The sequence below is a fragment of the Sprattus sprattus genome, assembly GCF_963457725.1.
Source record: "Sprattus sprattus genome assembly, chromosome: 7".
NCBI classification, from domain to species: Eukaryota; Metazoa; Chordata; class Actinopteri; order Clupeiformes; family Clupeidae; genus Sprattus; species Sprattus sprattus.
The window spans coordinates 30222699-30249461 of record NC_137926.1 but is presented as its reverse complement, the minus strand read 5'-3'; the positions used below and the strand labels follow the sequence as shown (position 1 = coordinate 30249461).

Sequence of the window (26763 nt, the reverse complement as noted above, 5' to 3'; positions counted from 1 at the left end):
ACTCTGCAATGTAAGCCCCTTGTTATGATGCATGAGTGCCCATGAGCACTGGCCAGGAAAGAGGGAGCCCCTATAAGAAGGCATTAGCCAATGAGAGTGCTTGATGAGTATTATGGGGCTTGGGGTAGGCTAGTGCCACAGGGAGCAAACATGGTATGATGTCTGTCTAACAGGAATAGAGACATTATGCAGTTACAGCATGTCATACACGCGTAGTGTTACGATAGCATAGTCATATATTTATGGTTAATCCCCTGAACTCAAACGACCTTACACAGATTACATACCCTACAGATAGACCCAACATATATCACAAACTTCAAGAGGTAACTTGACACATTTTGTTCATCATTTGTGCAAGCAGGTGGTCAAGATCTCATACCTTCACTTTGTTATCCTCTTGAACCACTGAACCCTCTTTTGTTTGGACTTTGATCCTTGATATTGGTTTAGAGTTGTTTTTTTCCCCTCTACCACCCCTTTCTTCTTCCAGTTTTGTGACATTGCAACACACTGTTGACCAAGTCCTTTGTAGAATAGTGAACAATGAATGGCTAACAGTGGTTGGAACACTTATGACAGCTGCCTAGACCAAAAGCAGTATTAATGCTGAGAGTGCGACCTCATTCATCTGCACGTAAATAAATCTTCTTGGTGTTAACTTTGAACCTATGGTTGTGTTTATTCTCTAAGCCTGTTCTCAGAACAGTGGCATCATGAAAGCCAGTAGGGCAGAACAATGGACAGCTGTAAAATAAATACAAAAAATAATGGATAGGTTAAAGTTTTTGTGGCAATGAGGTAAAGGTAAAAAGCAGTGGAGTGGCCCATTTAAGAACAAGTTGTGAAATGTTGAAGATTCCTGACGGAATCCTTTGGGTTTGACAGAATGCTTGCTTTGGTTTTGATGTGACAAACCCCTTGTAGACATTATTTATAGTAGAGATGTGGTTGTCCAGGTACTTAAACCACGTTTTCAGGGTTCTTGAAAGTATGTAGGTGTGGAGTAGGTGAAGGGGAAAGGAAATAAATGAATGAGGGGCTATTTTGTGAGAGGAATGGCAATACAATTCAGTTCCATGTACGTCATGCATATATATATATATATATTTAATGTGTCAGTCCTGGATGTACATACATGTATGTATAGATTACAGTAGTATGTGTCCCAATTATTTGATTGAACTTTGCATTATACTTTCTGTATAATTCTTCTGTGCATTTAGTATTTGTAAGTCATCTTAAATACACACGCATATTTCCTCTTCTCATGTGTTGGTCAGTGGTTTAGGAGAATGGTTGTGTTTAAGTGGATGGTTTAAGACACAGTGTTAAAATAGTGTGTGTGGCTGGCCTGGTAATCATGAGAAAATATGAATAGGAGTGTTTATGGTGGCAGGCAGACTGCTGTGCATAGCGCACTGCCCCAGACATGAGCAGGCTTGTAGCTCCTCTGGTCAGCCTTGAGGAACATGCAATTCCCAGGGGGCCGTTGCTCACTGGAACTGCACTGTTTGGCTGCCGGTCAGCTCCTCTTGTTTTCTCACCCTTTTCTCACCATTAGGGTGTCGGAGCGTCTCATGTTACTTGTAAACGAATGCCTTTATGAACCTGTTTCACTTTAGGTCTTTCCTTCTCTACTTCTGTGCATGTTTATGTAGAAAGTGAAAGTGACATCTGACCTTTCTCCTAAATAACATTTTACAGTTGTTCCGTTCTGTGGTTTGATCAATGTTACACTGTATTCCTGTTGGTCATTTTAAAATACTGCTGTCTGACGTGCGTTTTTGGCTCAAGTAAGATCTCAAGTCAATGCCACTCTGCCAATACATTTAAAATGTGCATTTGAAAGCTTCAGTGACCACATTAAAGGAGTTACCCAGTGGGTGCTGATAACTACCAGTAATCACATTAGGCGTGGTCTTGCCAAGGCCTGGGCAATGACACTTGGTCTGTTTGCGTGATGAAACTTTATCAGTGGCAACAATTTGAGTCTAAGCATTCCTGGCCATACAAGACCTCCGTTCCAAGAAGGCAACTCTTGAGCCCTATAAATACAATATTGTGAGGCTAAATATAAACACACAAGGAGAGGAGACTCTTTCTTCTTGGCAGGATTTCATGCTCCTTCATCGATTCAAAGGGGCCTGTTGGCTGCCCATTGTAATTGTGTAATCAGGCATGAGGCAGGACAACATCATGAGGATTCGTTAAAGGTCAGGCCGACCTGCCACTAACCCTGAGGCACAGCCACCCCTAACGCCTCAGGGTGACTCCCAGGGAGGTGTTATCGGGCATCACGTCATTATCAAGAGAGGACTTACTGAAGGGGTGTACTAACATGGTGGCAGCAGCAGATATTGGTTCTCTTTGTAAGAGCGATATATATTTGGCCTTTCACTCCAGACACACTGCTGTAGTGTAATACGATGTCTTTATGCAGGTTGTGCACCTCATGTGACGGGGGGATGGGTTGGCTGGTAATGTAGTAGGCAAAAGAGCTGAATGAGGGAGGGGCTTGGAATGGACACATTCCCCAACTGTTATGGATTTAGTCACTGATGTCATCATACCATAAAGCCGGCCTGGAACGTGGCTGAGGTTTCTTCTGAAAAGTGATTACACGACTTGCCTCTGATCCAGTTTATCTTTGCGCACCAGCCAGGAACCTCTGTGCCCCTGCTTCCTCATCTACCCTGTATGGCTACGACCCCCAACCATGTTGACACCCTGATGAATTATTCAGTCCAGCTGACAGACAGTATTAGACCTCCACCATCTGAGCATGGGTGGATGGTGTCTACCTTTTGTCTTCTGGCTCTGTGTGTCTGTGGTAGGACCTCGGAGTGTTCATTGATTGAGAAGCAGATTATCTATCATAGTCATAGATCACAAAGGTAGGCTCAATATATGAGCAGGCCAGGCCATTAAAAGTAGGTCAGGGAGTACTGTATTTATGATAGCTTTCGTGCCACAATTCAGTCAGTCATGTAAAACGCTTCCTCAGGAGAGATGGGCAGCAGCTAAAAACCCCCTAGAGTTTTCTGCAGGCCACTTTGAGTGATGGCTGAGGGCTTCAGCATTCTACTGTGCCTGAGAGGCTGGTCATTTGACACAGAGAACTACAGGAATAATACAGGCTGATTTACTGGGTCAAACAGAATCATTTGTGTGTGTCAGTCTCCCTTGAGGAGCACCCTGGGCTCTTTTCAAATGACGAGATTCTGTTAATCTCAGCATAACCACTGATCAGTCTGACTACTGTGTTTCCCATAGCTGAGTGTGATTTTATGGATTGATGTGTTAACTAATTGAAATTGATGATTTTCGATGGAGAAATTTCCCAGAAGGCCTCAGGCAAGCCCCTCTGTTTTCTTAGCTGTGAGGCACTGTCCAGACAGTTTTGCACAGCCTTTCCTGTTCACAATAAATAATCATCTTAATATTAAATACTATTCTGTTTATGAATGTGGATTTTAATTCAGATTTCTTGCAATTTTATTAGGTGTTTTTCATTAAAGTTGTCCTGACAACCTTATGTTTTGATCCCACAGCTGCTCACAACTTTCAAAGACCTTCATGAGGAAGCCTCAGTACATTTTAAATATATTTTAGGTGATATGTCTATTTTTGGTGAATCATTATTTGACCTATTGTCTTGAAGATACATCTCCTGCACCAAAATAAAGGCTTGGACTGTCTTGGGACTTCCTAATCTCCACAATCAAATACATTTTAAGTAGCTGACAATCTGAAGCTGTACAATAGGTTTTGGCAGAACAGTTGGGTTGATAAATCAGTGAGCATTAAAGATGAAACACGCAAATTAAAGACTGCAAATGCTATGAATTTAACCTAGAAGAGGTGGGGCCAGTGATGGCAGTGCCTGTGTAGAGCAGGCAGCTCTACAGTACATGCTGATAAATGAATGAGGAAAAAGCCTTTTAAAATAAAATGTGTCCATTAAGCTCATAGATGTCAGCTTGGCAAGATAACAGTGACTATCCTGAACTGATTCGCTGCTTCATGTCGGTATACTTAAGCACTCTAAATTGAGGGCATGCCCTTTATGTTCTTCTGTTGCAGTGCAATGTCTTCCAAAAATTCCTCTCCCATGTCCCCAAGTTCTGAGGGAGAATTTGAGAGGGGTCGGGAATCAGAGAGCTGGGACAACGATGACAGAGACAGGATTGATCACCCTGACATGCCCACCACACCACAGTCACACACGGAGGAGCCACAGCCCGTCAGCGGACACCAACAAGACTCTGAACTGGATGTGATTGGTTCTGCCCCGCAGGTAAGATAACCAGTGTTCTCCCAACACGACAGCCCAGTCAGCTGCTGTACATTAACCTGAAAAGGGAACTACAAATAAAGAAAATTGTAACAATATGTACGGTTTCACATTATGTCACGTGATAAAATGTGAAATACACACAAATACAAAGGCCACATTTGGAGTCACGACCACTTGGCTTCAATTATGTCTGGTTCAAACAGTGCTCTAATAGTGTCCCCCCGCTGTTGCAGCCCCACATTTAGTCTTGGTGCCTGTATTTGTCCTTCTGTTCATAGTTTATGTAGTAGGCCCACCGTCTCATGCCCATCATTCTCCATGGTGAGCAGCGCTGAGGATTGTTTGACACTAATGTAAACTATACAACCAGCTGTAGACTGAACAGTTAAGCTTTCATTATTTGCTCATTTTCAGATCTTACAGTCTCATTACCGACTTCAATTGTTGGAGGGGTAGAGTAGGAGAACTACTAGTATGTCTAGATAATGCCCAAAGGTTTTGGATTGAAGGAAGGGACTTGCTGTCAGGGAAACCAATAGTACTGAATGGGTATGCTATCTCATCTATACTTAAATCTATTTGAACAGAGTTGCATTTTGATTTCGATCTCCTAAACGTAGATACTTTAACTAAAAATGGACATTCACTTTGGCCAGAGATCCAGGAGATCCTCTGCAGTTCATGAAAACATTCAGCCTTGTAGGAATCACAGGAAAGACCCCATCCTAATTTCTGCCTATTGCACTTTCACGACCATTTATATTGACAACATGGCTCTGAAGACCAGGTGCAAATGGAAGCAGTGCACAGCAGCTGCTCTCTCTTTCTCATTCAATTCTCTCATTTTCTCTCTCTCGCTTTCTCTGCCTGCCTTCCCTCCATCATCCCCTTTCTCTCTTTCTCTTTTCCTCTCTGCTCCTCCCCTGTCTCTGCTTCCCTTACTCCTGCACCCTCATAAGTTTGGGCCAGGAGTGTTCTAGGCTCCCAGAGCAAGGCCTCTGTTACAGCCATAGCACACAGATGAGTGTTTAAACTGAGAGAAGAAGTCTACTAACAGCAGCAGAGCAATTTCATGTACGGCAGCCATCATGTCACAACTTGTTACTATTAAACATGGTTGAATTTGGAATGACCTTAGTTGCTAGTAGTTGTGTCACACCTAGTTCGGTGGAAACAGTTGTGTCACACCTAGTTAGCTCAACAGACATGGCTGCCCACTGTAGGAAGGATGTAATCATATCATGGGAGTTGGCAGCTTTGGGGTGAATCACCTGCTCTTTGGATTGCCGTTTAGGCAGTTTGTGGCAACTTGTGATTTGGCCCTGCAAGCAACTGTCATTTAAAGGTTATTTTTATGGTTTCATCCTAACAGAAATCTCACACAGTTGAGATCATCAAGCCATTGCTGATACAATAATGTTGTAGCAATGTGATACATTGACAGCCACAATAACAGGGATTTTCCACTTTCTCTAGGACTCAGACAGCAATAAGGTGAGCTCCTTGTATTCGCACCTGAGCAACTCAAATGTGTCATCCCCACACAAGCCAGAGGAGCGCACCGACCCCCTGAACGCATCAGCCTTCGGGACGCCAGAGAGACGCAAGGGCAGCCTAGCTGATGTGGTGGACACACTCAAGCAGAAGAAGCTGGAGGAGATGACAAAGACTGAACAAGATGGTAGGAGACTAAATCTACAATTCCTTCGTACACGAAGACACTGAACACTGAACATCATTTTCAGTATGAAAATATAAGCCATAGAGTTTGGTGTTACTAGTGAAAAATGAGTCAGTATCTAATCTTACTAATGACTAGAAGTCAACCTACTACATGTTCTCAACCATAGGCCACCTTAAAATGAATACCACAAAACAAACTCTCTCACCACTGCCTTACTTTAAACCCAAAACACACTTACAAATTCTTACTTTTGTTAGTTGAAGTAATGAATTTCTTTGATGCAAATCATTGAACGCAACCTTATGACTAAAATCACAGTTAATATTTGTTTTTGATAGTGGTACTATAGTGGTAAACCACGGCAGTGGATAATGCTGTCTATATGCTGTTGCATCGCATTGGTTATTATGAATTGTATCCAGGTAACTGCTCTTTAATAGAGAACTTTCTGTTCTTATCTTTGTTTTTAAAGCCTTAAAATGCTTTTGAACCAGTATATCTAGTGAGATAGCCTCAGGCTCCCTCTTACACCGTCTGTGAACAATATTTTCCCCCGGGGTCAGAACTACTACTGGATCATTTGAATAGATGTAGCTGAACAGACTTGTTCCCACATGTGTATACTGTAGACATGCCTGCATGTTAAATTCACTCCTTCATTTAGTTAACACCATACTGAATGTGATGAAGATGAGGAAAATATCTGATTGTGAAGATTACATCAGAATATGTATATAATTCAAACCAATACGTATATTGCTTAAAGGAAGCAGCATTTTCAATATGGCAAATACAAATGAGGTCATGTGGTGAACAGTATTTGGTGTTATAATATTATAATTTGGTGTACTTTTTTAACCTCATAATCATACTTTAATGATAATATATACATTCCCTTTCACTTAAGATCTAAATGTCTTCTGTTTCAAAGAAATGTGTCTTAATGTCTTAATCTCTCAAAATCACAAAATCACAAAAACACTAACAATTGCCTCATTCTTCAGTCATTTTTGTGGAAATTCAGAAAAATCGGGAAAAGAAGAAATACTTCATTACTGCACTTTTAGTACAACACAATACTAGCTTTAGACAAAAGTAGCAGTTGTTGCCAGCTTCGATGAGACACACAATAGAGACTGACTATAATTGGCAGGCATGGAGGACGTCTCTTCAGAGTGTTCCCAATTAGTCAGATCAATCTGAAATATTGATTACAGATCTCAGATCAGTGATAGCCATCAGAATGGAACTACAGTTCAGTTCAAGGAATCCAGCCATATTTTGCAGATCATACTTTTGTCACATCAACACAAGGGTCTACTTTTAACTTCTGCCCCACTCTGTGCATGTCCTTTACCCATGTGACCACTTTTCAGCATCTCTTTACGGTGAAGAGTTTTCTTTCCCTGGTGGCCTGTCCTGTCCTCGCCATGCAAGAAGTCATCTGTCCTTCATATTCTATCCTGGACTATTCATTCAAATTTGCAGTCAAACGTCTGACACTCTGACACTTCTTGCTTATTTTCCCCACTGGTATTGTTATGAGCAAAATGAAAAGGTAAGGAATGTCATGGAGGAGTTTTTGTCAATAAGCTTAAATAAGCCAGTTTGGGATAGATTTTTTTTATGGATATTGATAGACATCTTTTCATCTTTTCTTTGGCTTTCTTTTCCTCAGTAGGATCCATGTGTCTAAATGGTGAGAAGTGTAGGAGCAGGGGTAGGTAGAAGATGTTAGTTTACAGTACTGTGCTCAAGGGGTCTGATTGTATTAGGGTCTGTGTGGTTTACAGCATCGATAGCCTGGTGAAAAGTGAAGGTATCTGTGGTCATATTGAGTTATTTAGATGATATCCTATTATTTGTTCTTTTATATTTGCATAACCATGAATAATCAAAAAATACTGGAAAAATAATGAGTTTCCCCTTTTCCATCTTGGTATATTCTGTGTTCCACATTCTGTAGTATTCAGTGTATGTGTATAAAACAGAAGTATGCACAGAATTTAAGCCCCAGTCCCACTGAGCCTTCGAGCCTTGTTCTGTGGATAAGGGAGCTCAATAAGAGAGAGATTGGGGAGGTTTGTAAGGGGTGGGTGAGATTTTCTATGATCAAATAGAATAAAATCGCATTAGCTTAACAGCCCTGACCCCTGCACTCACAATTGCTCTGTGGTAACGCAGCATGATGTGGCTGACTTCTCCAATGGCCATTCACTCACTGATTGTCCAAAGTGCTGTAAGTACTTGTGAGTGTTCTGTTGAATGAGAAGGGCCTTCACCTCCAGTGGCGGCCTCCATTTGGTGAGAAAGGCAGTCACAGCTGGAGACGCTCTATTAAAGATCGTGTCCTGGTGCTGAAGCGCATGTTAGGAGAAATGGATTGTTTACAAGGGGCACTTTGCAGACTTGCTCTCTCAAGATATTTCTGCATTGTCTGTCAAAGAAAAAGGAAGTATGTGGGAGTGAAGCTTTGACATTGTAATTCTGTTTTAAAAGAAGTCATATGAGGTCATTCTTATCAATCTACAGTATGTTGTGCATTTTATTGATGTTACAGGCCATGTAATTCTGTTTGAGACAGCATGTTCTCTCTCATACCCCTTAAATACCAACGCTTCGACCAGGGTTCAACCCTTCGACCATCCAGCCCTGGTCATTGGTTTGAAAGAAGAATCAGATTATGGCTGGGTTTCTGTCTAACTGTTGAGAGGAAATGACCAGTCTGCTCCATAGCCTGAACACCTAGAAGAAACACTTTCTTCTCATTTCCAAGTTAGACTATCAGAACCAGTCACAGAGAAGGGGTGCCTAGAGAGAGAAGCCTGAATATTGTTGGGAAAGATTTGTCGTTGATGACGTGCCTTTGGTGTCTGATGGGTGAAGTATGTAGTGTGAAGCTTTCACGTGAATTGGATTTCTCTTTCCTACCATGTGTTTGCATTGTAGGTCTTGCGTGTAACCACTGAAGCTTAGCTGCACTTTGAACAAACAGTTTACAGTTATTATTTTGATTTATCCTTTTATTGGTTTAACAGCACTGGTGGTCAAGCTACCTACAGAGGCTCACAGGTTTGAGGCTAACGATTCCCTCATATGACCTTTTTTTTTTTTTTACCTTTCTCTTCCATATAGGAGCACTTGCACTCTGTCCTGGCCCCCACCCAGGTTCTTCCTGTTAACCCTCTGTTGGGGTCATGACTGGGTGCATCCAGTCTCACCCCTAGTCATGTAGACTTGGTATATAGGAAGCCAAGAATGTTGTTGCTCTGCCTGAACCCCAACATGGCCTGGGGATCCCGTCATCAGTGATGGAGGCAGCAGCTGGGGGGCCACATCAAAGAGTGCATTAGGCCTGGCCTCTCGAGTGGTGACAAAAGAACTCATTCTGCTGGGCCCTGACTTTGTTGGGCAGCAGTGGTGACAGGTCATTTCAGCATGGCTGTTGCTGCCACTCCAACCACAAGCGCACTCCAGTTAGGCTTGGAGTCTCACTTGCCCCTCCAGCTGATTTGGAACATTATATGTTTGTGTGGGTGTGGGGGATGGAGCATTGGAGCTTCAGAATATATCAACTGTTTCCAATGTGTGTATGGACGTATATGTGCGTGTTTATGGTTATATGTATTATATGGATAGAGTTTAGATGCATGTAAGGGCATAACATTTAGTTTATGTCCGCATGTTCGTTATTGTTTAACGACCTCACATACTCTTTGCTGATCCACTAATAGCTGTGTCCCCCAAACCTAGCGAGATGTCACCTGACCCCATCTTGCCCCTCTTTTGCTTCTGTCAGCTGACACTGTCCATCAAGGTTCAAGGCGTAATCTCAGGTGTTAATCGGCATCGTGGCTAATCCCAGAGCACATTGTGTGACACATCTACTCCCTCGGAGGCCGGGCCGGTGGAACATGGGGACAGTGAAAGCTCAGCTAGAGAATAGGATCAGGCTTGAAGTGCTTGGGGCAGATTAGCTAAAGCTCCACTGTGTTGCTGTTGGCCACATCCCAATTCCAATGCCAGATGTAAAACCTTCTAAACAAGAATTACTAAAGTCTAAGCACAGTTTTAGAGAATTGTTGGCACTCTTTAATTGTGGTTAATGTATTCTAATTGAAAGACATTTAGTTGCAAGGGAATTAGATTGTAATATGGCTACAATCCGGTTGGTGAGGACTGGATTTGCTGGCAAAGGATGTTTGGAGTTATTTTGCAAGTGAAGTTCCAGCATCAGATACCCCTGTCACAAAAGCCCTGTCACAAAACCAGGCTGAACTGTCAGATGTCGCGCCAACTGAATGATTGTTTGGAAATATGGATTTGAATGGACAAGTCTATGTTGTGTGTCTGAATGTATTTACTAATCTGTGAGTGAGCTGTGGCGTTGTGTTTGTGCGGCCTTACAAGCAGCCAGAAGCTTGTGGTCACAACCCAACTCAGAAGCAGACCTCCTCTTTCCTAACCAATCAAAAGCCTTATTGTGTATTGAGGTGGTAGTTTTTTCTGTTCTTAGCCAATCACGTTTCAGATTTTGCTTGAAAGTGTGGAGGACAGCTCAACTGCTGAGAGCCTCTGACAGGTATACATAAAACCCCAAACAACCCCAGGCACTTCACCCTCATGGTCAACTTGGAAAATTGACCCTGAGGGAGTGAGTGTAATATAAAACATACTCAATAGGAAAAAAAACAGTTTAAGATTCATGAGTAAACAAAAACCATACAAGAACAAGGATTTGTATATTTTATTTATGTGTTTACTATGGCAAACATTCCATGGTTACCATATCCCAGAAGCATAAAGAAACAGCTCCTTAGTTACCACTACTGTTAAAATGAGACTCTTGTCTGCAGGCCTGATCTTTTGAGTGAGAAGAGTGCAAACGATCATGTGACTACTCTAGTCTATTAGCTGTCATATATCCCTTCACTATATCCAAGGAGCACACACAGATGGATAATCTCATAAAAAGTGGCGGTGTCTTTTTTTGTAAATGGGTAATCAATAAAAGTGAGATAATCTTTCAACAGTTGAATTACAGTTTTTCTCAATCGCTTTGGCGAATTTTTCCATTCACTGTTTACTTTTTCAAAACAGCTCACACACAGCCCTTAACTGAAGCTGAAATGACCAAAACACTATATGATGGTTGCAGAATGACACTACCTTCTCAAAAACTTATCACATACCCATCAAAACCAAACAATTCCTTCAAAACCTACAATTTGTGCTCAATTAAAAATGTATGTTTTCTCATTTATTTAACAATGGATAGCAAAACTCAAAATACAGCTTTCAATATTAACCTATGAAAGCTTCACTTCAACTTTTGTGCAACACCCTCCCAGTATTGACTATTTTACCACTGACAACGTACTACAATTTGGGTTTTGTACTGACCACTCTTACTTAAGGAATATACTGTCAGAAAGTATTCGAAACCTGCACATTTGTATACAGTAAAATTTAGTATTTCTGTTTTTGTATTGCTAAACACTATATCATGATGATATATATGATTACGTAACATTTGTTCTACTGTGCACAAAATGGCAAAGATTCTGACACAACATTTTTACAGTATTGCAGTCCTTTTTCCACATTACATGTATATTCTGTACGTCAAAATGAGGTCAACTCTGTTCTGCAGTGAACAATCTCCCCCTGCCACCAGTTTGGGCTAGTGTGTTGATTCTGTAAAAATAGTGCAATAAGCTGTAAATACTGTAAATTTACGTAAAGTAATCAGAATTCGACCGTATATGTTGTAAATAACTTTAGTGAAACTACAGTATACATTGTATTGTATACTGTATACATACTTTACAAAAGTATAGAAATTGTTGTTGCCAAGAGTGCAAATACAGTGAAACACAATACATTATATTGACTGTGAAGGCCAGCAAAGTGTCATTGTCATTGCTGAACGTACAAACAATTGATGCCACAGTATGACAGCTCAGGTTTGAAAGAACCATTTGGCCAGCCTCTCTCATGGTGGTCATGATTCACTATAGATCAATGACTCTTGCCCTACTTTCATTTGAGCATCTTACACGAATGCCACATCCCCTGACAGGGGCCCCTCTACCTCTACCACAACCTCTTCCTTGTCCTCATCCTGGTGGCCTATTCGATACATGCTAACTGTAGTATCAACTTCGATCTATTGACCCTTTTTTAGAGGTTGAGAACTGCTTGATTAGTTTTGCACAGAGAGTTCACACAGGTGCTGACGATATTTAGAATATAGAGAGCAGTGCCAGTAGGCTGCTACTAAGTGTCTGCAATGTGTTGACATGGTTATTCAATTAGGTTTTGTGTCTTTCTCTGAGAAGTGTGTAAACTGTTTTGAAAAGTGTGTTAAAACTCAATGAAATTTGTGTGAAAGCAATGAGAAATGGTTAACCCATTCGCCAGAGAAGACTCTTGCTGTGCAAAGAAGATGTGAGCATTAGATGAAGTTGACCCATGATTCGCTAAATGCCTGAAAACGATTGGGAAAAACTGTAAAGGCATAGCCTCAAATCGAATTACGTAAATTATCCATAAAACTTGACAATTTCTGTGTTTTTATTCCCAAGAAATTGGGATCTTGGAATATTGATACCTAATCCACATTTATTTTAAATTCCACTGTTGATAAACCAAGGAAAATCCTTAAAATTACAACCTTACATTTGCAACCGTGAATTTGAGTACTTCAGTGATTGATTTTGGGCAAAACAACTCTGAATATTCCATCTTTACTTATTCCCTCTTGTCTTCTTTCGCTCCCTTTCGACCCTTGCTGTGTTTTGGTTACTGTATTGGCTCCTGTGTTGTCTGAGCAATGGAGAAGCTATGCTGCCAGATGTGACACACATACACAATGTGTTGCAGTTTTTCACTACTGTTAAGAAGTCAAAAGCGAAAATTCGGCACAATCTGCACAACCTTCACGTCATGTATCAATCGCTCACCCCAAGTGGGAAATACTTAAGACTCCCTTATCTGCATTAGACTCTGATTTTCCTTGTGAACACACTGATGTCAATTACACATCACGTTGTTGTCAAAACACTGTACACAAAGTTCTGTTGTTGCACACATTTCTCAAGTAAAATCTCAAAGCATCAACCTGCAAGACACAAATAGTCAAATCTCTAAACTTTCAGGTCTTTTGACCAATTTGCAGTCAGGCCTGCACCATAAAAGTGTCTTGAGCCTCGGTTTTGTTTGGTAAACTATTGAAAACTTTGAAAAGATCGACAACCAGAGAAGGAGAGGGGTAAGAGTGAGAGGAGGAGGAAGGGGAGGACAAGAAGGAGGAGGAGTAGGAGGACAGAGAGAAGGAAGAGGAAGACAAGGAGGAGGAAGAGAATGAGGACAAGGTGAAGAAGGAGGAGGATGAGAAAGAAGAAGGAGAATGGTCATCTCTAATGAGTTTTTCATGGTTTTTTCATTAGAACCTTCAGGATGGAGAACAAGTACGAAATCTGTTTGCCTTGTGTACTGTAATACTGCATATAATACTGCTCACAGTATTTGTATTTTGCAGAACTGAAAGAGAACCACACTGTGGAGGAAGAAAACTCACTTTCAATATTTTTTTAAAGGAAATTAGCATTTTCCAGGAGATATAAAGGGTTTTGCATTTTTTGTTAGTTGTTTTGGGATTTGTGTTTAGAATTTTGAGAAAACGAGGCATGCTTTAAAAAAATGTGTGTAAGTAATTGAGAAAAACTGTAAGCATTTTGTATACAATTTTATGTCAATACAATCTAGTGTTTGGTGCAACAGGAGACTGAAATTGTAAATATGGTTTGTGAGAACAACGGTATTACTGTTTTATGTTTGACTATGACAAGTGTAGGCCTACACTGATACATTTTACAAAAGGAGAAATGGCTCAATGAGTCATTGTCATTCATATGGTGTGTTTCGATGATTGTGTTTTCAATTTTGCACTTCTGTGTGCTGTAAATGCTTGGTAGTGTGCAGCAAATGCTTAGTTGTGTGTACTAAATGAATGTATGTGTGTGTTTTGAAAATATGGCTGTGTGTACCAAATGAAAACATGAGTTCCATTTTGTGAACAGTTAAGAGATTTGATAGCAAAGAGTCATCTTGCAAAGGGAGTGTCAGGTTTGGCATTTTGTGTGTGAGGTTTTCAGTTTTCTGTGTGCAGTTTTGAGAAAGCCGTTATTGTTTTGAAAAACGGGTTTTAGCAATAGTGAAAAACTGTAACAGACACTTTTCAGTCAGCACATAAACACACGCAGAGGAGCCTGTTACTGCTGTTGCTACTGCTGTTGGTGGTGGAACGAGTCAAGAGAGGGGGTAGGCCTAAAATGGAAAAAGGGTGGGATGCACAGAGGATATGTTGCTCCTTATATTGCCAGGTGATACGTTTGTTCTATTTGCCCAAAACACTCCATGTTCTTGTTCACATGAATAGATCATTTTTAGGGACTTCTAGAGTAGATTTACATGCTTCAATATTCCAAAAACATATAATTTTTCTAATACTATATATCGAGCTCCTGTGTTTTAAAATGGAATAGCATAACTGGTCCTCTTTAAACGTCATGCCTCTCATCCCGGCTATTTGCTATTAAAGATAGCAATAATGAGGGGTCTTCTTAATGGCACTAGAGCAGGATCCCCATAAGGGGTTTGCAGTGTGACCTAGTTGTCAAGTGCTAGTGATCAGATACCTTTGAGAGGAGCTCTGATCCAAGGAGGTGGCCAAATTGGATATTCCTTAATTTACATACGACGGGAATGATCTGAAACCATGTAACCAAGGTTAACCATTCTGATTAAAGAGATGTTCTGTGTTAACCAACAAATATGTTAAAATAGAAGGGAGATGTTCTTGTTTGCTATGTAAAGACAGGTCTAATAAAAGATGATGGGTTCGACATCCATCTATGGTAAACCTCTTCCTCTTCCTCCTCTCTCTATCCTCTTCTTCCAGTCTTTTCTTCAGCTGCCTCTCTCTCCCATCCGCCCCGCCACCCTTTTCGCCTGCGCGCGTTTCAAATGTGTTTATCAAACCAGAACATAAATCGTGTCGGATTTGAGCGGGAATGAACACAGATGTAGCATAGAGTTACAGGTTGTATTTTCTTCCCTAAGTGCTTTCGTAAATCTTGGCCCTTATTCTGTTTTATGTGAGCCCCACTAGGAGAGTGTTTGGCTTCCATGACACTTGAGATGCTCTGGCTCCGACTGTAAATATTAAGACCAAGTTATACACACATGCACAAAGATATGACGCCCTATTTAACCTGTTTAGGTATCGTGTACAAAGTTTGTGATTTTTTTTTAATTAGGAGAATGAGGAGGATTTAACATGCTGTAAAAATGACTTCTCTAGAAATTCACACGACGTATCGTCAGTTTCATTCATATCCCGTTAAATATGTTCTTACCATATACATTCCATCATGAGACCACACACAACAAAATAACCCTGAAAAGAAGTGAAAAGTCTGTTGTTGTTGTTACATGTTGATAATACACATTCCGTGTGATGCATGGGAGCATTAACTTATTTACAATAACCATAATCCTTCGTAAACTATCAGCGCCTTAATTAATGGTCTTGAATCCGCTAGTTGTATTTCCTACAAGCCTCTCATGACCACCATAGCAGCATATGTTTTCCGAATGCTAAGCCTCACACAATACCCATGTACACACGAAGTCCTTTTGTTAGGATCAAGTCCACAAATGAGGCATTGTCCTTTTAACCATTTTTAATCTATAAAAAATCCCATGAACCTTTTCCCCTTTCAGATGCAGAAACTTTCTCACAGAACAAAATCTTCTCATTAACCGTATGTGTTGTGAGCTTGCGTGTGTTTCCAACTTGTTTCTTCCAAATCTTACTGAAAGCCTTTGGAAGTTTTAGTGATAAGCAGTTCATTTCATCCTATATGTTGATTTCAATATAAGCCTGTATGATATGAAATCACGTTTGATTGGGTTGAAGATCCAAACCAAAGTGATGATTCATCTGTTTCCTTTCGCCATTATAACAAATGACACAGCTATTCAGAAGGAAAGTTCTTAAAACTGTGAAATTAGTGGTTTATCATTTTTTGTCCTCCACTAGAATCGACTTGCATGGACAGGCTTCTGTCAAAGGACTGGAGGGAGAGAATGGAAAGGCTGAATGCTAGGGAGCTTCTGGGAGAGATCAAAGGTAAGATAGTATGTTAGCTGAGAGCTGAGCATTATGTAGCATCAAGAACATGAACTGGGCCATTTCAACTACATCAAGCTCTGAAGTATATCATCTGAAACATTTCATTTTTTGTATTCATGGTCTACCATTTTATTAATGGTCTGCCAATTAACGACCCACTAACTGACTTATACATTCTAACAAATCCACTATACTGTATAGTGTTTTGAATTCCTCTATTTATATATTGTTTTGAATTCCTCTATTTGATCTTCCATGAGAATTTAAAGACCTTTCCTTAATTATTTTTACTGTGTTCTCAATCAACACTCGTTTAGATTTGACAGTCTAGATTTGTTTGAAAGTCCTCCTGGCTTTGAGCTCCTAAAGAATGGGGTGGGCCAGCTGTCTTCAGGCCGGCAGTCAACTACTGTTCAACTTTAAGGCATTCTGGGCATATGTACATGTCATACATAGAAGGAATTCTTTGTTACTTTGGAAACTGTCAATTGCAGAAGTGGACCATCCAACCACATTGATGGAAAATGTTCAACAAATTGCTTGCAAGATGCCACTTGAACCTCATGTGAACATGTTATTTCAAGAATGGCATATTTACCAATCCAGCATGAAACTGTAAACAGAGGTCAGATATTTCCATGACGATATGACTTCTGTTGTATCAGGTCTGGTCAGCTCACTAGGCCTTCTGTGTCCTTCAGACTACTTCTGTCTGTATATTCCTTTGGGACATGAAACTTAATGACCATAACATTATTCATTTTGGGTTTGGGGAGGTGGAACAAAGTGAAAATGTGATTTACCACTTTCACCGATAATACTAATGGCAATGTTTTCATGTTATCATACCCATATTTCTACATCATAACAAGTTTTTAAAAATGCTATTGGCTTAGTCTCCTAGGTCCAGTGGCTTGGTTACCATGGAGATGAAAAGGCTGCAAAAGCTTTTATTGGTTGTCAATGGGTGCCCCCTTATCTCACATTCAACACATTTTCCTTAAACACCCAGGAAGTGCGTGTAGACCTTCACATAGAAAGGAATTCGAAACTGTAGTTGAAAATGTATTATATTTAACAGTTAGATCTGGCAGAGATTACAGTTTTTCACTATTGTTAAGAAGTAAAAAGCGAAAATTCGGCACAATCTGCACAACCTTCACGTCATGTATCAATCGCTCGCCCCAAGTGGGAAATACTTAAGACTCCCTTACCTGCATTAGACTCTGATTTTCCTTGTGAACACACTGATGTCAATTACACATCACGTTGTTGTCAAAACACTGTACACAAAGTTATGTTGTTGCACACAATTTTCAAGTAAAATCTCAAAGCATCAACCTGCAAGACACAAATAGTCAAATCTCTAAACTTTCAGGTCTTTTGACCAATTTGCAGTGAGGACGGCACCATAAAAGTGTCTTGAGCCTCTGTTTTGTTTGGTAAACTATTGAAAACTTTGAAAAGATCGACAACCAGAGAAGGAGAGGGGTAAGAGTGAGAGGAGGAGGAAGAGGAGGAAAAGAAGGAGGAGGAGTAGGTGGTTGAGGAGTAGGAGGACAGAGAGAAGGAAGAGGAGGACAAGGAGAATGAAGAGAATGAGGACAAGGTGAAGAAGGAGGAGGAGGAGGAGAAAGAAGAAGGAAAATGGTCTCTAATGAGATTTGGGCCGCTGTGGTAGACCATGTTTTCATGGTTTTTCATTAGAACCTTCAGGATGGAGAACAAGTACGAAATCTGTTTGCCTTGTGTACTGTAGTACTGCATATCAATAGAATATAGTGTGCTCACAGTATCTGTATTTTGCAGGACTGAAAGAGAACCACACTGTGGAGGAAGAAAACACACTTTCAATATTTTTTTAAAGCAAAGTAGCATTTTCCAGGAGATATAAAGGGTTTTGCATTTTTTGTTAGTTGATTTGGGATTTGTGTTTAGAGTTTTGAGAAAACGAGCCATGCTTTCAAAAAATATGTGTAAGCATTTGAGAAAAACTATAAGCATTTTGTATACAACTTTATGTCAATACAATCTAGTGTTTGGTGGAACAGGAGACTGAAATTTTAAATATGGTTTGTGAGAACAACCGTATTGCTGTTTTATGTTTGACTATGAAAAATGTAGGCCTACACTGATACATTTTACAAAAGGAGAAATGTCTCAATGAGTCATTGTCATTCATATGGTGTGTTTCGATGATTGTGTTTTCAATTTTGCACTTCTGTGTGCTGTAAATGCTTGGTAGTGTGCAGCAAATGCTTAGTTGTGTGTACTAAATGAATGTATGTGTGTGTGTTTTGAAAATATGGCTGTGTGTACCTAATGAAAACACGAGTTCCATTTTGTGAACAGTTAACAGATTTGATAGCAAAGAGTCATCTTGCAAAGGGAGTGTCAGGTTTAGCATTTTGTGTGCGAGGTTTTTAGTTTTCTGTGTGCAGTTTTGAGAAAGCCGTTATTGTTTTGAAAAACGGGTTTTAGCAACAGTGAAAAACTGTAATAAGGTGCACAGTTCAACACAATTCTTTAATTTAGTGCAGCACACAAGCACACACTCATATTTGTTGTCTATGGTGAACATGACCCTTCTGATGTATGTCAGTGACTATGACCACCTTATTGTGCTTTGTATCACATCAGATAAAATGAAAAATGAAAGCAGCATTTATCCAGGGGACACACCACCAACACATTTTACCCCACCCCTAAAAAAAAACCTCAACTGGGAGAATGACCGCATTCGCAGAGGAATGTAAATGCTGTTTGAGCTAAGATGCAGGGTTGGCCCTGAAATAAGTTATTGAAGCACACCCCCAGCCACGGCGAACACTCTAAATAAGACACTTATTTGCAGACAATCTGCTCTCTCTTCAACCTGGTCATGAAAGTGCTTTTGACTCTCCCTTAAAAATGGTAAGCATTTCCTCCATGAAAAAGGAGAGAAAATAAACAGTCATTATGGAACAGAAAGCGCATTCAGTCTCACCTGCACGTCTTACATAAGCAGACATAAGAGGTCTTGTCAGGTTGAATACTCCCTGTGTACTGGTGTTAGATAGGGCTGACATTCATTTTTTTAAGATGTAGCCCCTTTCTGTTTTCAGTTTCATGATGAACTGAACTTATAGGACACTCATCACCATTCCCCAATACACACATGCACACACACACACACACACACACACACACACACACACGCGCCATACACAGACACACACACATGCCATACACAGACACACAGTAGAAGTGATATATAGAGACAAGGAGATCTCTGTTCCGTTGAACGAGATTCAAAAGCATGCTTATCCAATTGAATGTTCCCTATTAATTGTCTGAATGTACTGTTACCTAGAAAATCAACAAGTATTTTTTATCTTTGAAACCTCTTAGACATGAGCATGGCATGATGTGTGTTAATTTGAAGGCCTATTTCAGTCCTACATAATGTAAATAGCATAATGCCCAAGGCAGTGCCAGCCTCAAAACCTAAAATTCTACCGATTGCTTTCACCGCTGAGGTGGCTGTCTTGACTTTTGATTACATTTTAAGTGCCTTGTTTAGTTTGGATGTCATCTATATATAATCATAGTATGAGTGCCATGTGTTGCATTTAAGCCCTTTCAATCTAGCATGCGGTAATGATCATTTTCATTATCCTCCAGCATTTGTGAAATAAGTGGTTTGGTAGCACTGGCTAGAGATTCAGAAACATTTTCTCTCTATTTTGATGGTCAGTGGTAATGGTGGAACGATGTATATCCATATTTAGGATATAACATACATCTGAAAATGTAAAGCCAAATCCGTACATGGGAAGAGTTCAGATGACATGATCAATTGACTGTGGTCTTTGTCAGTTGAGAGTCACCCTGATATGTTTTTAAAGCAGATATTTGTAACAGAAAGGGAGCGAAAACGCAGAAAGAATTGAGTCAAAAAATCAAGAAAATGACATCAAAAGCCTGACAGAGTGCAGTAGTGGTAGAAGAGAGAAAATGAGGGTAGAGCACAGAGAAGGATGAAAGGATAGGGGGATGTCTCAGAGAGGGCAAAAGGCCTTTTGGGCTTGAGCTGAGAGTTGCTGCCAACTGAGGCGTGTGTGGTGTGCTGTGTGTGTGAGGGCATCCTGCCCGGCCTTCACCTAGCCTCAGGGTCTTTATACAGGAGAGCCTCTGAGACATGCACACCATTCATGACGCTTCCAAACTGCACACATCCCATACTAAGAAGGGATAGAGAACAACAGACAGACAGACAGACAGACAGACAGACAGACAGACAGACAGACAGACAGACAGACAGACAGACAGACAGACAGACAGACAGACAGACAGACAGACAGACAGGCAGGCAGGCAGGCAGGCAGGCAGGCAGGTGCTGACAGACTGAAATGTGAAACGGTCAGACATCACATAGCAATGCTTTTATCTTAAGTAGTGCAATTCAAATCATTCTTAAATTCTGTTCTCAAAATGAAGCCCCTCAAAGTACCCTTTGCTATCATCATATGGATTAGGCCTGTTGCTTTTATTGTATGCGTATTTGACAGATGGATTGGTTTAATTGGCTGCTGTGATTTTTCATTCATTCTTCTTCCTGTAAATATGGACAATATAACTCTACTTTTGTGAGTAAACCCAGAGATCTTGATCTTGGTTATCCCATTTGATCAGATTAACTATAAAGCTCAAAAGTCAGAAATCAAATTGAGGGCAATTACACCCCAATTTTGCTACATCTAGAGTCCATTTACAGACACAGAAAGTGCATTGTTCCAAGGTAAGCCAGTCCCACATATACGTCCCTGTGTAGTCAATCACTGAATAGATGCCATTTGCTTCATCCATTCACATTAATGTTGAACATGGTCAGCACACCGAGCTCACAGGGTGTGGAGGATGATAGGACAATACCAGCACGTGTCTGAACGGGCACCGGTCCGTCCTGGCCTCGGCTTCGCTGACCTGAAGGGGGAGATGTTGGTCGTTGGAGGGAAGGAAACGGGCTGAGTTGCAACTCATTGTGGCATTGCGGTTCTCCAATGCGTGTAGAAAAGAATGCAACAAGGGATATATTGCACAAGTTTTCCAGACCCCATATAAGAGAACTCACTGGACAGCTAAGCCCTCACTCTCTACGAAATGTGTGCCGCCATACCTGTGAAATCACAGGATGTCCTCACCATCCTCTGATCCCAGAAATCACTCAGTAGGAAGTGGCAGTGTGGTTGATAAAAATGTGATGATTGAGAGAACTACCAAGGGATGTTTGTATTGTATCAATGCCAATTCAAAATATGAAATATGATGAATGTCACGGATTTGTCATCTGTGATGCGAACACATCAATAGCATGTTATTTCCTGCAATTGGGATGATGGCAGTGGCTCAGTAGGCAGTCAGAATAAAAAACAAAACTGAATTATTTGTCATAAACCAACAATATAAAAAATCTGGAAAAGGATTTTACCAGCAACATGGTTATATTCACTGTGAATACTACGCTTGAATGCTGCTTGAATGACCATAGATGCTGCTGATTACTAGCACATGGTCCACTCAAGGATGCACTTATGACTAACACATGTGTGTGCATGCATTGATACATTAGACTATATTCATTTAAAGCACCTCCTTTATTTTCGGTAACATCTGGACTGACAATTTACAAAACCTTGTAAAACTAATCTAACTAAATTCCCGATAATCTGTCTCTTATTGAATATTGTCAAAATTAAGTTACCACAACTGTAGCCTCTAAAGCGAGTGTGCAACTTTTGGTCAAGGCCAATGCCCAACTATTGAATAGGCAAATAGCTCTCAGGTCTCAGACAACATCATTCTTATCATTTCCATCTGAGAAATCTATGGATTGTAAATATGGATAACACTGTACTTTACATATTGGAAATAAGTGGCTATTATCACCTTAATAAATGGATAAAATTACATAACATTACATACATAACTCGTAACAACCCTAAGTCCTTAATTGTTCCTAGATAATTATCCACCATTTATTGTGGTAACAACTCTGTAATAAAATAGTAATATCTTGAAGTTAATGTGGAATTACCTTTTAAATATAGCAGTAATGGTAAGAATTAATGGTAGGGTTTTAAAAGTAGAAATTAAATGGTAAGATACAGTATTTTCTAGCTGTAATTAGCCACAAACAAAAGCATTCCTATCCTGACAATTACATGGTATCAGGGCTGGAAAAAGGTCAAATTGCCTGTTTTTATTTCATTTATCTGCAATGGCTATGACTAGCCTTGAATAGTAGTCCAAAGACTGATGTATCATACCCATATCTTCACTCTTTCAGTTAGGTAACTACTAGCAATATAATCCTTCAACCTTCAAATTCAGTTATGTACACTGTAAACCTGAACAAGTTCAGTGTACTTAAAACTTTTGATGTAACGATTACATAATACAATTTGAGTACACATATATTTCAAAATTAAACATTGGCTTTACTGATTTATTTAGTTTTCAAATTTATACTTGGTACTTATACACTTGGTATGGAGGAGTGGGGAATCGAACCTTCCAACCTCTCTATTACTAAACGACTCCTCTACCTTAAGACTGCTGTCTCCGTGTCTCATCACAAGAACTCTGCAATGGTGTTCTGAAAGACGTTGATGACGTCAGATACTTAAAAAATATGAGTTATCAGGCAATGTTTACTCAAACAAATACATTCCAATTGTTAGGCTTTCTCACGGCAAGGACCCAATCGCAAACCAGATTGCAAAAAACTCTTTAGATTTATTTTCTTCAGAACAGAACACACAAAAATTCCAAAAAGGGCAAAAACACAAAAGAGCAAAAATCAGAAAGTCCAAAAGAGATTACAGGCAAACAGAAACCCGTAGGCAAAACACAGAAGATCTCAAAACAGAAAACATATACGATACCAGGTACTCGGAAAACACAGGATTCAGACATAGATTCGCATCGATAAGAATTACAATCCGACAGTGAACTTAAGAGGGACAGAACAATATATAGCAGGGGGAACAGAATTACACAGGTGAAAAATTTCAGGTAAAGCAATCAACGATACATTGGGGCAAGGATAATTAACACAGGTGAAACGAATTCATGCACAAACTTTCAGCGAAAAGAATGGGAACAGAGCAATACACGGGTGAAAACAATAAGGGGAATTAACAAGGCAAGGGAGAAACAATTAGGCCAACAAATCACGGGTAAAAAGGGAAACCGGTGAGTACTGAAAGGTCAGGGGAAAGGCAGAGGGCGGAGTCTGCAACCAATAAACAAACGCACATGGCCTGATCACAGGAACAAAACAAACATAGGAAAACACGTAAACAGTAGCAAACAGAACACAATACAAATGTCTTAGATCGCTGGGATCTTAACACCAATACAATTAAAACATCTTCACTTGCTCAGAAAACTTACACATTTTAAGTTGGGTCAACTAAATACAAGGTTTTAAGTACTGAATACATAATGTTATTAAGTTAGTAGAAGTGTAGGCGTATTACTTTGACTGTGTTGTGTGTGCAAGGGGGGAAAGGCAATTCAGTATTTTCCTGCCCTGATACCATGCCGTTTGTTTCTAGGTAATTACCAGAAAAAATACTATATCTTATCATTTCAACACAACATTTAAAATCTCACCATTACTTATACATTCAAAAGGTAATTCCATATTACAAGATATTAGGCCAACAATTGTATGAGAAACGACGAATTGGAAACTATTAAGCAATTTGTGGGTTGTTAGGAGTTTACCTGCTTATTACCATGACACTGTCCAGTTATGTGAAGTACAGTGTTACCAAAATATACATGCTGTTATCAATTGCCACAATTAAAATGCAACTTTATACTGTATCTTTTCATGCCTTTATAATTGCCTCAGCTAGTATTCCTTACGTAGCCTGGGTGCCTTCCGTTTCTACGCGTTCCACTGATTGCTGCCTTCTCGGTGAAATAACGGTCTGGTATCGCTCCACCCGCTTTGGTTTGGTTATGACGTCACGTAATGAGCTGAACCACGAAAAAAAGCACGAGTGGAGAGACGATGATAACAATCGGCCTCTCCACTCCGTGGAACACAGAACTGCCGGCAAGCTTCTTGTATACTAGAGGCACAAGTTGATATATTAAACTCTTTCCATACCCCGTTGGTAGCAGGGCGAGGACGTCTTTCCCGGAAAGAAAAGCTTTAAGTGCTTTGTTTTGTTCGTGTTTTAGCTCTGAAATACCTTCTAAATTATCAAGAACAGACTAAATCGTCTGCTCGATCAAGCTAGACCTTTCGGCTTCCACGTCGGTCATGTTTATTATGATGAGAAGCCTTCCTGCTCATAGACATATAGAGGCTACATATGAGGCTTCAATCTTCTGAGTAACTGTATTGTGAGTGAGTTTGTTAAGTTCGTTTGTCTTTCTTTTTAAACTACCGTTCACGCGAATTGACAGTTAGAGTTCAGATTTATAAAATGAAATGAGAACACATCAAGAAGTGCAGGAACCATAACCGTACGGATGGCACCCAGGCTATTCCTTACGTACATTCTTAACTGGCTTTAACTGTGATTAACCCTGTCCTTGCATTCTTTCTTCCTTTCTCCCTCTGTCTCTGTCTCTGTCTCTGTGTCTCACTCACTCTGCGGTAGGTACTCCAGAGAGTCTGGAGGAGAAGGAGCACCAGCTTTCCACCATGATCACTCAGCTGATCAGTCTGCGGGAGCAGCTTCTGGCCGCCCATGAGGAGCAGAAGAAGATGGCCACCTCACAAATGGAGAAGCAGCGGCAGCAGATGGAGCTGGCTCGCCAGCAGCAGGATCAGGTGAGGCTCAACTCTGACCAGATAATATCTCCACCTCTAAAAACCAAAAACCAAGGCCAAAAAATGCATACTTTAGATTAGGGAAGCCTGGAGAGAGAGATCCCAGGATAGGCGGACTTTAGACCAGGTTCAAATAATGTCTCCCTCAAACAGCCAGAGACCCTAAGTATGCTGAAGCATTCTGTACTCAAACAGAGAGGCCTCAGACTGATGCAAAAGAAGGACAACTGCAGGGTGTAGGGCATCTGGCACTGCATACATATGCGTGTTGTTGCTGTCAGTCACAAGAGGGCCCAACCAAAACAATCCTGGCACGTTTGCACACAGGAGGACTCAGGGAGTGAACATGCTGTCTCTGTGGTGGAGCATTAAGATGACAGATCTCAAAAGAAGTCCTCAAGTCCTCATGCATTGATGGTAATGAAGGCTAGGCTTGAGGGTGGGAACAATCATCTTCTGACAGCCTCTCTACAGGCTCTCAAGTCCCACCCTGTGGCATTATGGTGCCAATCAACTCTCTTGTAAACATGTCAGCTCTTTCATCAGATATACTGTGCATTTTGAAGTTTTACTATCATTTTTGGTTTTGTTTATTAACCAGCCCTGATCCTGTTCCCATGCATGTAAAAATGCCCTGTTTCCCCTCTACCATGTCTGCCTTTTCATTTTGTTGTGCTTTCGTTATCAGATGATACATTCCCATACATTTTATCCCTTTTTACTTTCTGTCTTTGTCTGTTGTTGTCTTGCTTCATTTGCCATCAAACCCATAGATCCTCTGTTCTTTGCTTCTTTTGTCAGATTTCGAGGCAACAGCAGCAGCTCCTGCAGCAGCAGCACAAGATCAATGTCCTACAACAGCAGATTCAGGTAGGTTGTTGGCTGATCTCAGAATCAGGTTAATCAGAATCAAAATCAGGTTTATTGCCCTCCATTCATTTTCTTCGTCCACCCAGTGTGCAATGGCAGTGACTATAACTTCAGCAGACGGGTGGCATTTCCTCTGGATGGGTTTTCTTGGGGTGCATCAGGGAGTGAAAGTAATATTAACACATTGAATGTGTTATATTGACTTATCTCCCTCTGGAACGAAATACTGTTTTCTGATTGGCTAATGGGGTGTACAATAAGTTCGTATAGATGGACACCTTGGACGTAGTCCCAGTAGAAAAGTTAAATCGCCGTTCCATATCAATGCTCTTGAATGGTTACCATTGACAACCAACGTAACGTTTTTTTTTCTTCAAAAAACGCACTACTTTCTCTAACGGGAGCACTAGGCTTCAAATCAAGAATTCATCAGGTTATTATGCATATTAAGTTTCCTAAAGATAAAGGAAATTCTAAATAATAATAAAAATAAAAAACTTTTTGGATGTTGTAAACGGGAGATAAACGGGATAACCGCCTCCGAGCTGTCCAGTTCTACAAAGATAATGGACTTCGCGGCGCAACACCACTCCGCTGCGCGTCGTGGCGTTCTTTGCCCCGCAGCGTCCATTATCTTTGTAGAACTGGACAGCTCGTCGGCCGTTATCCCTTACACATTCACCAAGAAGACTCTCAACCTCAACCAGATCCTCAATACATTTTTCTACGCTGAGAATGCAATTGGTTTCACTTTGCTCATTGGGATCTGTTTCCACACATGGTATTGGCCATTGGCATGGATTCATCTTGACACGACTGAATCAATCACAAAGTAGTAAAACAAGCCATTGTTGAATTTTAAAACACAATGG

The 26763-nt window shown here is 40.4% G+C and overlaps 1 protein-coding gene across 8 annotated transcripts in view; it reads left to right on the top strand.

The window, feature by feature from the left end:
• The window catches only part of LOC308368129 (transcription factor SOX-6-like), a 77242-nt gene that overhangs the window by 24551 nt on the left and 25928 nt on the right, over positions 1-26763 (top strand). For 6 of the 8 annotated variants that reach the window (XM_080842210.1, XM_080842212.1, XM_080842207.1 and 3 more), the window contains 5 exons: positions 4087-4300; positions 5777-5981; positions 16093-16182; positions 24849-25021; positions 25823-25891. In XM_080842210.1, coding sequence (XP_080698336.1) covers positions 4091-4300; positions 5777-5981; positions 16093-16182; positions 24849-25021; positions 25823-25891 — 747 coding nt within the window. In that variant the 5' untranslated portion in view covers positions 4087-4090. The remainder of the gene's footprint in view (positions 1-4086; positions 4301-5776; positions 5982-16092; positions 16183-24848; positions 25022-25822; positions 25892-26763) is intronic. The other 2 variants (XM_080842214.1, XM_080842213.1) reach the window with 2 other exon arrangements.